The sequence below is a fragment of the Capricornis sumatraensis genome, chromosome 21, assembly GCF_032405125.1.
Source record: "Capricornis sumatraensis isolate serow.1 chromosome 21, serow.2, whole genome shotgun sequence".
In the NCBI taxonomy this organism is placed as follows: domain Eukaryota; kingdom Metazoa; phylum Chordata; class Mammalia; order Artiodactyla; family Bovidae; genus Capricornis; species Capricornis sumatraensis.
In genome coordinates, this window is record NC_091089.1 from 28,330,774 (window position 1) to 28,344,616 (window position 13,843).

Here is a 13,843-nt window from a genome sequence, read left to right on the forward strand (position 1 = left end):
AAGTCTGTTTACTGCTTCCCCGATGGCTCAGCAAATAAAGATTCTGCCTCCAACTCAGCAGTCACAGGAGACATGGGCTTGATCCCTGGGTCGGTAAGATCCCCTGGAGGAGGACGTGGCAACCCACTTCAGTATTCCTGCCTGGAAAATCCCATGGATGGAGAAGTCTGGCGGGCTCCAGTCCATGGGGTCACAAAGACCCAGACATGACTGAAGGGACAGAGCATGCATGCATGCTGTTTGTTTACTGGATGTTACCAGCGGAGTTCTGTTCCCGCAAAGTTCATCTGTTGAAATCCTAGTTCTTAGAACCACGGAATGTGACTGCATGTGGAGCTAAGTTAAAATAGGGTAGTTAAGTTACAATGAAGTCATCAGGATGGGCCTAATTCAGTATAACCAGGGTCCTTATAAGAAAAATTTGGACATCGACACATACTGAGTAAAGATATAGGGGAAGACAGCTGTCTACAAGCTAAGAAAAGAGGCCTCAGAAGTAACCAACCCTGCTGACATCTTGATATTAGACTTCTGGCCTCTAGATGTGTGAGATGGTAAATGTCTATGGTTTAAGCCCCCCAGTCTGAGGTGCTTTGTATTGGCAGTGCAAGACGACTGATATAATAGTATTAAAACAAGAATTCTTATGATCTTTTGTTAATTAGTTTGGCTACACTGGGTCTTTGTGTCTTGTGGGATCTCCCCATTTTGGCACACGCAGATTCTCCAGTTTTGGCCACAGGCTCAATAGCTCTGCGGCAAGTAGGATCTTAGCTCCCTGCCCAGGTCAAACCCAAGAGTCCTCTGCATCGCAAGGCTGATTCTTAACCACTGGACCACCAGGGAAGTCCCTCTTATGACTTTACAAATGAATCATCATTTAGTTGCTGAATCCTGAGTCAGTGAGTGTCCCCTTGGGGGGCAGACAGACGTGAGGGGGGTTTAGTGCATCAAATACTAAAGGTGGGGCAGGTGGGGGAATCCTCATGGGATGGTCCAGTACTTCAAGTCTGGTGACATTTGAGGAGGAGACAGTCACACCAGCAGACCTCCAGATGCAGAAGGCAAGTCAGACAGGGAGTTGCTGTGGTAGAGAGACGCCTGGCTGGTGCAGGAAGTAGGAGATGGGGAAGAAATGCCCGGATCCTATTTTTCTTCCTCTCCAATCTCCAGCCAATGTCTTGCACTGGCGGAACCCATCTACAAGCCAGGGGGCAAGGATGCCTGGTGAAGCATCTGTTGTTAAAACAGGCGAGGAAGGGCAGAGAACAACACGAAGGGACATCTGGAGAATCGACAACTCCAGGTGTGTGTGGATTTATAAGGGGTATATTCCTCATTTTCTCCACTTGATTCCTGGGTGTGTGGTGCTTCTGTAATCTGTGAACTTTTGAGTCCATTTCCACTCATAAATGGGCTTGATGGAGTTTCAGAATCTTCACACCAATAATGCATAACAGTCACTGAGGTGTATAAAGGAAGGGGTGGGGGATGAAAGAGACCACGTTTGAGGGTCTCTGAATGACAGTATGGGTGTGAAGCTCAGAGACTAGTGACTTTCAAAATCCACGAAGTGAAAGTTCAAAGCTTATGTACATCGTGAAGTAGAATATTTGAAGGCAGACGACAGTAAAGATGCAGACTGTAATTCTAGAGCTATGGTGCCAGAAACCTTTCCACAATGATAAAAATGGTCTGTACTTGCGTTGTTGTTAGTCATTTGCCACTTACAGTGCAGCCCTAGAATTTAAGAGCAAGCAATCTTAAAAATGAAAAAATGGAATTTTCCTGATGCAAAAAGGAAATATACCTTCCCTGAATCCTCTTTAGAAAACTTATCGTCGTTAATTCTTTCTCTGCCCCATTCGGATAGTATATTGATCTTTTAAAAACTAAGTGAGCCTCTTGCCAGCTTTGCAGGGCTATCTTTCTCAAGGACTTGGGAACATCAAGGAAGTAAGGACCCTTTTCTCTCCTCCTCTATGGGTGTGTGCTTTCACTTCAGTTGTGTCCAACTCTTTGCGGCCCCATAGACTGCAGCCCTCCAGGCTTCTCTGTCAGTGGGATTCTCCAGGCAAGAATACTGGAGTGGTTGCCATGCCCCCCTCCAGGGCATCTTCTGGACCCAAGGATCAAACCCTTGTCTCCGCCATCTACCTGTACTCACAGACGGGTTCTTTTTATCATTAGTGCCACCTGATGCCTGGCTCCAAATCGTCAACTAATATTAGAAGTTTTCTTTCTTTGGATAAAGGTCATCAACACACACAATGGCCACTTCAGTTATCAGTTGAATGTAAGATGAGCTGTGTATGAAAACGGTGCCGGAGCCTTGCTTGAGGACAACCTACCATTTATTTTGTGAACAAGTATGTAATCAGTTGTGTCTGCCTGGTGGAGAGATTTCTTTCTGGCTTTGCAGTTTCCTTATGTGTTGCCTGTGACGCTCATCGCATTCTGACTTGGTGCTTATTCCGTAATAAAACTGTTTTCTATTTTTGTGACAGTTTTTCTAGGTTGGCAGGAGATTTTGGTTTTAGTTAGATTTCCACAAGAGCAACGAGTTATTAAATAAACGCAAAGAAGTGTAGTTGAAAGGTGAGTAGAAGAACCATGAGTGGAATTCTAGAACACACAGCACACAAAAGGCGGCAGAAAAGGGGCAAAGAAATGTTAAGGACAGACGGGACCAAGAGAAAACAAAGAGTCATCAATGTGAATAACTGCTGTTAAGTAGATTAACATTTTCCATAAGCAAGCAAGATCTACCTGTATGATGTTTACAAGAATCACACATAGAAATATGAAGTAGAAGGGTCAAAAAAATGTACCATGCTAACAGTAGGCTTCAGGAAGCTGGTGTGGTGACATTAATGTTAGGAAAAGTAGATTCAAGACAAAAAATATAACCAGAGAAAAGACCTTCTGAGTTAATTCTTCAGAGACAATAATTCTAAATGTATTTGTATCTAATAACACAGGTGTAACAAGTTTCAAAGTATTGTTAAGAAATAAACAGAAAGAAATAAAGAGGAAACAGGGAAAACCACAATCAACTGGTGAGTGTAACCTTCCTCTCTCAACAATTAATGGAAAAAGTAGACAAAAAATCAATAAGCATACAGAGGATTTTAGATACACCAATATAGTGAAACCGAGAAATTTGTGTTAAGGAATATTTAACTGATAGTTGTTCTGTGAAAACCCCTCATTTCTAGATGACACTTGATAAGCAGTGTTTACTGTATAAATTTTGATGTCATGGTGAATGGCATATGTCTGTAGAGTTTCATGAAATCAATGAAGAATTGCTCCCATGTGCCACTCGGAATAGGAGTCCAGGGGTTACAGCAGAGCAGGCTTCACACTTTAGGATGTGTTGACACACCTGTGTTATGAAATACTTACTGATATGACACTTCAGTATAGGCAGAAACTCATCTTTTCTCTTGTAAGCTATAAGCAATTAAAACAGCCTGTCTACATCGGTTGAATGATTTCATCTCTTGGGGTCAACTGTTACTTTCTGGGCAGAGAGTAAACCTCAGCCCCTTAGAACAAGGTTCCCACACTTGGCAAATAGAAATACAGAGCTCCCTGTTAAATTTGAATTTCAGAAAAAAGGTAATTTTTTACCTATGGGACATAATTTACACTAAAAATACTATTCATTATTGATCTGAGACTCAAGTTTCAGACAGGCCTTCTGTGTTCTACCCTACTTAGGAAGGGAAATATATTCTTCCAGGGAGTCTGGCTGAGCAGGATGTAAGCAGTTCTGTTAATAATTAAAATACCAAGGTCCACAAACACCTGCCTCCTCCCTAACGACGGGCTGTATTTCTTATAAATTATGATGGGGCCAATAAAAAGATACAGGCAGAGGGTTGCACAAAGATCATCTTTTTATTTAAATATTTTGTTGATATACATACAAATATAATGTTTCTTCTGTAGGACAAATGTAAAAACTAATACAAATTATCACCCTTTCAGAAACAAAGAAAATCATCTAGAAAATATGATGACTTTACAGGAAGCTTAAGACCAGGTTTTGCTTGGTATATGCAGGTCACATTCACAAGTTCACACAGTAGTGATGGTCTTGTGGCAGACTTGGCACACAATAATTACTAAGTCTATAACACAAAGACAAAAGCAACAATAATTACAAGTAGAGAGTACAAAATTTAGAGTATCAAAGAGAGACCTTCATTTTGGCCACAGGTTTAAGGTGTATAAAAATATTTGCTTTTTCTTTGTACATATTAGTGGGAGTAGAAAAGTATAAATCTTTTGCATAACACAGGTCATCAATATTTTTTTTAATGTGCTACAAAATGAGTTTTTCAAGATTTCACTTTCCTAGTAAAATATACTCAAAATTCATGAAATTATAGTCTTTAAATTTTATGGAAATTATTTTGTTGTGGAGAATATTTATATAATTGATGACTGATAGGCACTTACACTTTGAAACTTGAAATAGATCATTTCTTCAAGGAGGAATAAAAATACAATCTATTTATTTGGCCAAAACATCCAGATCACTTTTCAGAAAGAAAGGTAAGATGCTGTAGAAATTCAGGTCAGCTCTACAATATTCAATAGTCCACGTAGTCAGCCATGGCCAATTAGCCAATGACTTTGAGACATGGAATAAATCATAATTTCAAACTCAAAATTACAGCAATTATAAGGACTTCCAATATTTTTTTGCAATCGTAGATAAAAAGAGAGTGGATTCTAAAAGCTGCCTAATTGTATACATGTTGACTTGGCACCCACGGTTGGCACTTGAGGATATACAGCAGTGCAAAGGGCTCTTACCACAGTGCACATGGATTATTGTGTTTTACTAAATTAGAAGATAATGTATCCTGAGTTTTTTTAATAGTCTATTATTGCTATAAAAATAAAGTGATTTTATATTTATGAATTTCACCCTGGATTATTCTACTGAACTTGAAGTATTTAATATTTTCATGATTACTGAGAGACAAAGAAACGGAATGATGCTATTTTTTAGGTCATATAACACACACACACACACACACACACACACACACACATTTACATGCACAGAACACACAATGTTTTACCATATCATGTTCCAAAATTCAATTAACCTTACATGGATGGAAGGGCACCTAGTTTTAAAGAATCCAAACAAGCAAAACAGGTCATTCCGACTATACAAGTATCTTTGGATAAAAAAGCTGTTGGTAATCTGCTAGGTGCAAGAAGTATGGAACACAGAACAGCAAAGTTAAATGTTAACACGGCAGGCCAAGAACCCACTCAGTTTCATGGACAGCTCTACCAGAAGGCTCACTGTGACACTGTGAATCTGATAAGTCAGAAGCCAGATTTACTCTCTAATTAACTTTTTTGGTGAGTATTATTTGGCCATAAGTCACTCAAAGGCACCTAAGACCAGCTTCATCATTCTGTCCCTTCAGGAAGTCCTGGGGTATCTCTGAAGTGCAATCCTAGAAGCTAAGACAGTGAGGCTCTTTGTGTAATAGTGACTGAGAAAAATGTGAGGCCCATAGGATGTATGCCCCTTACATCTACAAGGCTCCTGAAAAGCCAGGTCCTTTGAGAACATGACATGAGTCACTGATGGCTAAACTCTGGAGTGGCTGACGGCTGCTTAGGAGAAGGACTGCTGGACGGTGCTCTGCTTGGAGACCCTGGTGGAAGACGTGGTTACCGTGTAATTAGAATGACTAGACTCCTCTAAGCCTGAGTCTGGCAGGGAACCTGGGACTCCAGCTGCAGAAGCCACAGTCTTTCTGGCCATTACCGAGGTTTCGGCAGGGATCTGGTAATTAGATTGCAGAGCGGAGGCTGGCGTCAGCACTGTTTCCGTCACTGTCACGTTCTGACCTAAGGCTACACTGGGCGCGGCCAGCAGGGGCTGCAGGCTGGAGCTGGGGGTGAGGAAGCGCTCTCTTTCCTGCACCATGACATAGTGAGCGTCAGGCAGAGGCGGGGTGTCTTCCAGGGGGACAGACATGCCCCCGTGGGGTTGGATGACCCTCTCGGTGACCACCACGTGCCCCTCGCTAGCGTACTGCTGGTTCCCTAGGGTGGATGCTGGGGCGTAGACTCGCTCTGTCACGATCAGGCCCTGGGACTGTTGGGGGCCCAGGACCACTGTACTCGGGGGCCCCGTGGCGCCCGTGGCATAGGACGTTTCGGTCACTATCACGCTACCGGAAGCCAGTGTATCAGGAAGTGGTGCAGTGACCTTTCGAGCCTGCCTAGCGGATATAACAGACTTTTCATTGACTATTTCCTGAGTTACCTTCTCTGTGTCTGCCTCATGCAAAGGCTTGGGACCCTGAAAGCTGCCACCTGAGGCATAAGCATTCTCGGAGTTAAGCCTGCTTTGCTCATAAAGGGACCGTGAAACCGCCTTCCCGTCTGCTTCTCTTGCGGGTTTTGCCCTCTTCTGAGTTTCCACATCCATCTCTATTTTTCGACCCAAGCAAACTTCAGCAAGGGTCTTGAATTTCAATCCTAAGTCATCTAAGAAGTGGTCATCTAGCTCTCCTTCAATGAAACTGCAGCAGCCGATGGAACCCCGGAGAGACTCCGTTTCTTCCTGAGAATAAACCAGAAGGCAATCTTTGGCTGTGTGGATGTCATCTTCCTCGATGTAAGAGGCTGCTTTCTGAAACAGAAAGAGAAACAGGCATATAACCAGTGACACACTTCGTTTAAGGACAGTGCTCTCGATTCCTGCTCAAAATGTGAAACCTCTAATTAGAAGGAAACATCAGAGAAACACAAATTGAAGGACATCCTACCACACGACTGGCCTGTATTCTTAAAATAGTATTAATAGATGAGAAAGGCAGAGGGAACGGTTTCGGATTAAGAGGAGAAACAAGGGCCATGACAAGTGAATGCAAAGCAGCACCCTGGAGTGGGTCTGAGATGGGAAAACAACGGGTATAAAAGACATTAATGGGATGATTGGCTAAACCGAGACATGGAATCTGTCATTAAGTCTCTGTACCATGGTGATGTAAGAGGATGTGTGTGCATGCGTGCGTGTGAGAGAGAAAGCAAGCAAATGTGGCAAAATGCTAACATTTGGGTAATCTGGGATGTGTGTGGGCATGCTAAGTCGCTTCAGTTGTGTCTGACTGTTTGCAACGCCACAGACTGTAGCCCACCAGGCTCCTCTGACCATGGGATTCTCGGGCAAGAAAACTGGAGTGGGTTGCCATGCCTTCCTCCAGGGGATCCTCCCAACCCAGGGATCATACTTGCATCTCTATGTCTCTTGCATTGGCAGACAGGTTCTTTACCACTAGCACCACCCGAGAGGCCTTGAGTAAAGCATACATAGGAGTTCAAACTTTATATTATTCTTGCAAATTTCCAGATGAGTTTGAAATTATTTCCCCATTGAAAGCTGTGCACACATACATAATTAAGACTGACTCATGCAGGATTAGAGCAGAGTGGGAAAAAAGATACTAAAATAAAACAAACAGGGTACCAGAATGGAGCCTGGCCATGAGACAGAAAATGGATGAGAAGCGCTTTTCCTTGACACTGACCAAACCACCATCTCCCTGGGGGTCTAGCTGATACTTGGGGGTGGGCAGCTGGGATGAAAGCAGAAAGCAGGGAAGCACTCAAGTACTTTGTGGCCATGTAGAAAGGAGATGGCAGGAATAAAGTGGCCTCTATGGAAGCCCATCGGGTCCCTAGCAATCTGACTGCCCATCCCATGCCCAGGCATGATCCTGTTCTCCAGAAAGGCTTCTAATTCCTAATTCTAGTCATCAACTTCCTGACTGCATTGCATCATCTTTTCTGCAACTTGCTCCTAATTTTATGTAAACTGCCGCAACGGTGAACCAAGTACTTGCTTTCAAAAGAAAACACTTAAACAGGCGTAGTAGATTGTGTTTTTTACGTTACGTAGTCTCTCCCCTCCCACCCTATCGGCTCTGCAGAGGACCGCAGTTTCGGACCCACCTATATCAGCCTGGTCATGTGACCTGCTCTGGCCAATGACACACGAGTGGGCGTGGCCTTAGGGGGCGCAATTACCCGGTTCTCATTGATCTGTTCTCCTTGTCCCAAGGACGGGAGCTTCCTGTGCACAATCTGAGCAGAGCTCCACGGAATGGCAAAAGCATGACTGTGGGAAAGACGCCCTGGTGAGAAGTAAACCTGTGAGGCCACTTGTCACCACCACATAATGGACTAACTTGGTCCCATCTCTCCTTCCTCACTGCCTGTAAGCACCCTCTTCAAAGGAACACAGTCCCATTTAGACCCAAGAAAACGATTCCCCTCATAACATCACGTTCACATATAGATGCAACTTCTCCCACACAGAGAAACCAACGCTTACCTCAGTGAAGTAACTTCTCAGGAACTCCTCGTTCACCGCCACCGCGCCTGCCCGAGCTCCGGCCACTTCTCTGGCTGCCTCCGTGGCTCTCGTGGCCCTGAAGGTGTCCGAGGTCACCATGGCCCCGGTCGTCCCAGTGACCTGGGTGGCCCCGCCTGAGACGAGGCTTCTGTATTCTTCCCAGCGGCCTTCCGCCTCAGACATCTCCTGCTGCCCTTTGGTAAAGGAGGCAGAGCTGCTTCCTTTCACGATAGCTTCCTTGGCCGTCACACCTCCGCCTACCCCAGCGCCTACCGCAGCGCCTACCGCGGCACCATCTCTGAGATCCGCCCCCAGAAGAGGCAGCACCACCTGTGAGAGCACATACCATCGAGTCATGGACGGCCAGTACGCTGACCGTCTGAGCTAAGTGAGGTTCTGAGCTAAGTGAGCCGGTGAGACTGTTAGTCACTCACTGCAACCTCAGTCCTGTCTGACTCTGCGACCCCATAGACTGTAGCCTGCCAGGCTCCCCTGTCCATGGAATTCTCCAGGCCAGAACACTGGAGTGGGTTGTCATTCCCTTTTCCAGGGGATCTTCCCCACCAGAGAGCAAACCTGGGTCTCCTGCATCGCAGGCGGATTCTTTACCATCTGAGCCACCAGGGAAGCCCAAGCATATGAAGGGAGTAAGATATTTGCCCAAGGCAAATTAGTAAAAACTTTGTCTGAATGACTTCTCTGAGTCTTCTGAAGATCTCTGCTCTATCTTCTCATTCTCTTGTGTGCTAAGTCACTTCAGTCATGTTTGACTCTTTGAAACCCCAAGCACGGTAGCCTGCCAGGCTCCTCTGTCCATGGGACTCTCCAGGCCAGAATACTGGAGTGGGTTGCCATTTCTTTCTCCAGGGGATCTTCCCCATCCTAGGATCGAACCTGCATCTCTTACGTCTCCTGCATTGGCAGGCAGGTTCTTTACCACTCGTGCCACCTGGGACGCCCAGTAAGTGGGTAAGGAAGGGGATTTTGCAACATTTTACAACTGTCATGGGGGCTGTGGGTGCACCTCTGCGGACCTTATGTATTGTTGGACTGGAAATGGAGAAGCACCTGGTTATGAAGGATTGCCCATTTAAATATTGGGACAAATCTTCCTATCTAAACCCCTACACACTCTTGCTCACTTTAGCATTTGTTCTACATTCCTGGCATCACTACCTGACCCTCCGTCCACATTCTCTGTAACTCAGGACCTGCGGCAGTAGAGCAAAAGCAACTCAACACTGCCCTGGCAACAGATACAAAGTAGGCTGTATTTAACGAAGGCACGTGAATGAAATCTGTAGGAACTAGCTTACTCTCATGACCTGTGATGTCAGAGACACTTCCTAAGACTCCTTTAAAGCAGAAAAGAAGACACATTCCACTGACACTGGATTATCTGACCTTGTCTTCAGGTGGTGCCCCCTCGTTGTTCCACGGATGCAGCATCTCTATGGTACCTGGGATGGGGGTAAAGCCTTTGGCGCCCTTTCCACAATGGCACACCAGCAGCAGAAGTGGTATAACTGCAGAGAAACAAAATCCAGCACAGAGAAGGTTAGTCTTGACAGATTTTTGAATTTATCTTGCATAGTTTTGGAATTTGCATATCACTTTCTAGAGTTCAGTCTTCACTTACTTATAGCCCTATTTTTCTGTTTTTCTTTTCTTCCCCTTATCCAAACTCACCAAGTCTGTTTTGGGTGAGTCATACCAAAGCTGAAAAGCAGAATGAGGGAGTCTTACAGATTCAGAGTTCCTGTCCATCACAAAGACTGTGGTCACTGTCTGTGGTCACTCAGTGGAACATCAAGACTGGATTTGACACTATCCAAATCATCAAAATCAATTTAATAGCTTAATTTTTAAAAAACCACTTTAATTTTTAACATATGCTTCCACAATGGCTCAAAAGGTAAAGAATCTGCCTGCATTGCAGGGGACCCGAGTTTGATTCCTGGGTGGGGAAGATCCCCTGGAGAAGGGAATGGCTACCCACTCTAGTATTCTTGCCTGGAGAATTCTATGGACAGAGGAGCCTGGTGGGCTACAGTCCATGGGGTTGCAAACAGACACAACTGAGTGACTAATACTTTCACCGACTATGGTTACTGTGTGTCATAAAAAGACTGAAGATAGCAAATGTTTATCAAGTGTCTGCCATGTGCTAAGCACCCCCATTAAACCCTGGGAAATCTGAGGTGAGACGGTCGTGCAAGGAATCCCAGGTTGGTCAGCTGAGACAAGTCATTATCATCAGGTCAGTATTTTAACCCATTAAATGCAGACGATGATATAAAAGTGCACTGTCAACTGTTGAGTGCTGTGTATTCAACTGCACATCTACTGATGGCCTGGATGTACCCCTCTTCTAACAGAGAAATAGTGGAGGCTGCCTTGGAGGTGGCTGTCTGCCCATGAGCGGTGGGCAAGTGGAGTGGTTCCATGTGACCCCAGGCTGCAGTCTTCTGTTCTTCCATGAAGGGAAATCCAAAGTCACTGGAGGGCACTGGAGGGCAGGCAGGAAGGGACGGGACGGTTGTCACTGCTGGGAAACATGAAAGTGCTCAGAGGGTCTGGCTCCTGTTGGTGCAGGGGAAGCGGTAAGCCAAGCAGAGCTTGTGCAGAGGTGGAGCTCTGACGAGTCAAGTGTGCAAAAAGCAAGAACTGATGGGAATCAGATGGGTTTGTAAAATAACCTTGAACCACGCAACAAGTCTTTTCTGAGAGTTTTCCACGCACAAGGCACTGTGTGTGAAAGAACAGATAACCCACCTCCCTCACAGAGCTTAACAAAGTGGGGACACCCACAAGGTTGAAACGTATGTCTAATAATCTTGGTTACTGAAATCAGGAAATGATACATTTTTATAAAACAAAATTCTGAAGAGAGCTCTGGTAACTTTTGGTGAATTGATCAATGATCAATTCTTGCTTCTCTTCTCACCCTCAATAGCATTCTAGTGTGATTACAGAAAAACTAAAGAAATCAATGAGTACTATAGTAACAAAGTAGTAAAAACACCCTAAAAAGACACTAGAAATTACTAAAAGAGGAAGTGCTCAGTTATGTCCGGCTCTTCGTGGCCCCATGGACCGTAGCCGACCAGGCTCCTCTGTCCATGGGATTTTCCAGGCAAGGATACTGGAGTGGGTTGTCATTCTTCCTCCAGGGGATCCTTCTGACTCAGGAATCAAATGCGACTCTCCTGCTTGGCAGGCAGATTCTTGACCACTGAGCCACCTGGGAAGGCCCCCAAAAGGTAACGTTCAGCTTTTAAAATACTTACGTAGCAAGAGCAGAAGGGCAAGAATTATGAGTGCAATTGCTGCAGGTCCCAAGCCAACGTAGGAGTCAGCCCACATGTTTACACAGCCACTGCCTTCCACACAATTGCAAACTGTGAGTTTAAGGATCTGCTCTTCAGGACAGCTGAAGCCTTGACTATCTGCGATCCGGAAGCGAATTTCACTCGTCCCATGCTGTCTTTTGGTTTGTTGCAGTAGCACACTGGTATCTGTAAGGGACAAGAAAATAAAGTGAGTGGTTACTAAGAAAGGGGCAAGATTAAATTACAGAAACAGTCTCTCTTTTTTTCTTCAATTTATTGAGGTATATTTAATTTACAATATTATATAAGTTTCAGGTATATAACACTGCAATTCACACTTTTTAAAGGTTATACTCCATTTACAGTTATTGTAAAATATTGGCTATAACCCCTGTGATATATAATATATCCTTGCAGCTTATTTAACATAGTAGATGTTACCTCTTAATCCCCTACCCCTGTCTGGTTCCTCCTCACTAGCCTCCCCCAGTGGTAACCATCAGTTTGTTTATTGTATCCCTGAGTCTACAAAACATTCTTTAATTGCTAACCATATTTAGTTCCAGTTAGTTTTATTATTCCATAATTTCTGTGTTGAATTCACAGTGTGCTCGATGAGATTAGTCCAAATATGCAGGTGAAGATCACAGCATCATTTCTGAACACACCTTCCTTTTATGATGACTAATGTTAACAAATGTGTGTAATCTATCTGATGCTAGGAACTCTTTCCATTACTGGGATACAGTGACAAATAAGTGGTGGGTTAAACAATATTTCCATCGAATGACCATTTTTTTAAAATTTAGTTTTTCCTGTTTGAAATAATTACTTATTTGGCTGCACTAGGTCTTAGTTGCAGGATCTCTGAACTTCATTGTGGAATTTGGGATCTTTAGTTGTGTTTCATGTGAACTCTTAGTTGCGACCTGTGTGGCCTAGTTCCCTCGAGCAGGGATCGAACCTGGTCTCCCTGGATCAGGAGCTCAGAGTGTTAGCCACTGGACCAGCAGGGACGTTCCTATCCTACCATTTCTTAAAAGAACGTTATCAAGGCAAATTTCAAACAGAGAGTGATCAAGGAAAGAACATAATTAACCCTCATGGTACCCATCTCCAGCTTTAATCATTTTCAAGAATGGGCCAATCTTGTTCCATCCTTTTTGTTCCCAATGTGGTATGTCTGAAATTTTGAAACATTTCAAATCTACAGAAAACTTGAAAGACTATTACTGATACAATGAATTTTGATATACTCTTCATGAATTGTTTACATTTTATAACAATACTATCTCTCTACAAGCACACTTTTTTTTTAATTGAAGGATAATTGCTTTACAGAATTTTGTTGTTTTCTGTCAAACCTCAACATGAATCAGCCACAGGTATACATATATCCCTTCCCTTTTAAACCTCCCTCCCATCTCCCTCCCCATCCCACTCCTCTATTTTAAGGTAAGCTGCAGATCTCAAGACCTCCTTCAGCATATATCTTCTAAGACCAAAGGATATTAAGCTCTTCTAAGAATTAATTATTGATATAATATCTAACATATAACCCATATTCAAACTTTTCAACTGTTGTAAAAACATCCTTTATAATTCTCTCTCTCTGTGGCTTTATGCTCATTACTTTGCCAACAAAGGTCCATTTAGTCAAGGCTATGGTTTTTCCAGTGGTCATGTATAGATGTGAGAGTTGGACTGTGAAGAAAGCTGAGGGCCAAAGAATTGATGCTTTTGAACTATGGTGCTGGAGAAGACTCTTGCGAGTCCCGTGGACTGCAAGGAGATCCAACCAGTCCATCCTAAAGGAGACCAGTCCTGGGTGTTCTTTGGAAGGACTGATGCTGAGGCTGAAACTCCAATACTTTGGCAACCTGACGCAGAGTTGACTGATGGAAAAGACCCTGATGCTGGGAGGGATTGGGGGCAGGAGGAGAAGGGGACGACAGAGGATGAGATGGCTGGATAGCATCACTGACTCGATGGACATGAGTTTGAGTGAACTCGGGGAGTTGGTGATGGACAGGGAGGCCTGGCGTGCTGTGATTCATGGGGTCGCAGAGAGTCGGACACGACTGAGCAACTGAACTGAACTGAA

The 13,843-nt window shown here is 44.1% G+C and overlaps 1 protein-coding gene across 1 annotated transcript in view; it reads right to left on the reverse strand.

Moving 5' to 3' along the window:
- Positions 1 to 4,000: 4,000 nt before the first annotated feature.
- Positions 4,001 to 13,843, reverse strand: part of DSG2 (desmoglein 2) — a 51,190-nt gene continuing 41,347 nt past the window's right edge. The window contains exons 12-15 of the mRNA XM_068993757.1: positions 11,698 to 11,925; positions 9,812 to 9,933; positions 8,387 to 8,737; positions 4,001 to 6,682 (exon numbers count right to left, since the gene is read on the reverse strand). Of these exons, the coding sequence (XP_068849858.1) occupies positions 5,657 to 6,682; positions 8,387 to 8,737; positions 9,812 to 9,933; positions 11,698 to 11,925 (1,727 nt within the window). The 3' untranslated portion in view covers positions 4,001 to 5,656. The remainder of the gene's footprint in view (positions 6,683 to 8,386; positions 8,738 to 9,811; positions 9,934 to 11,697; positions 11,926 to 13,843) is intronic.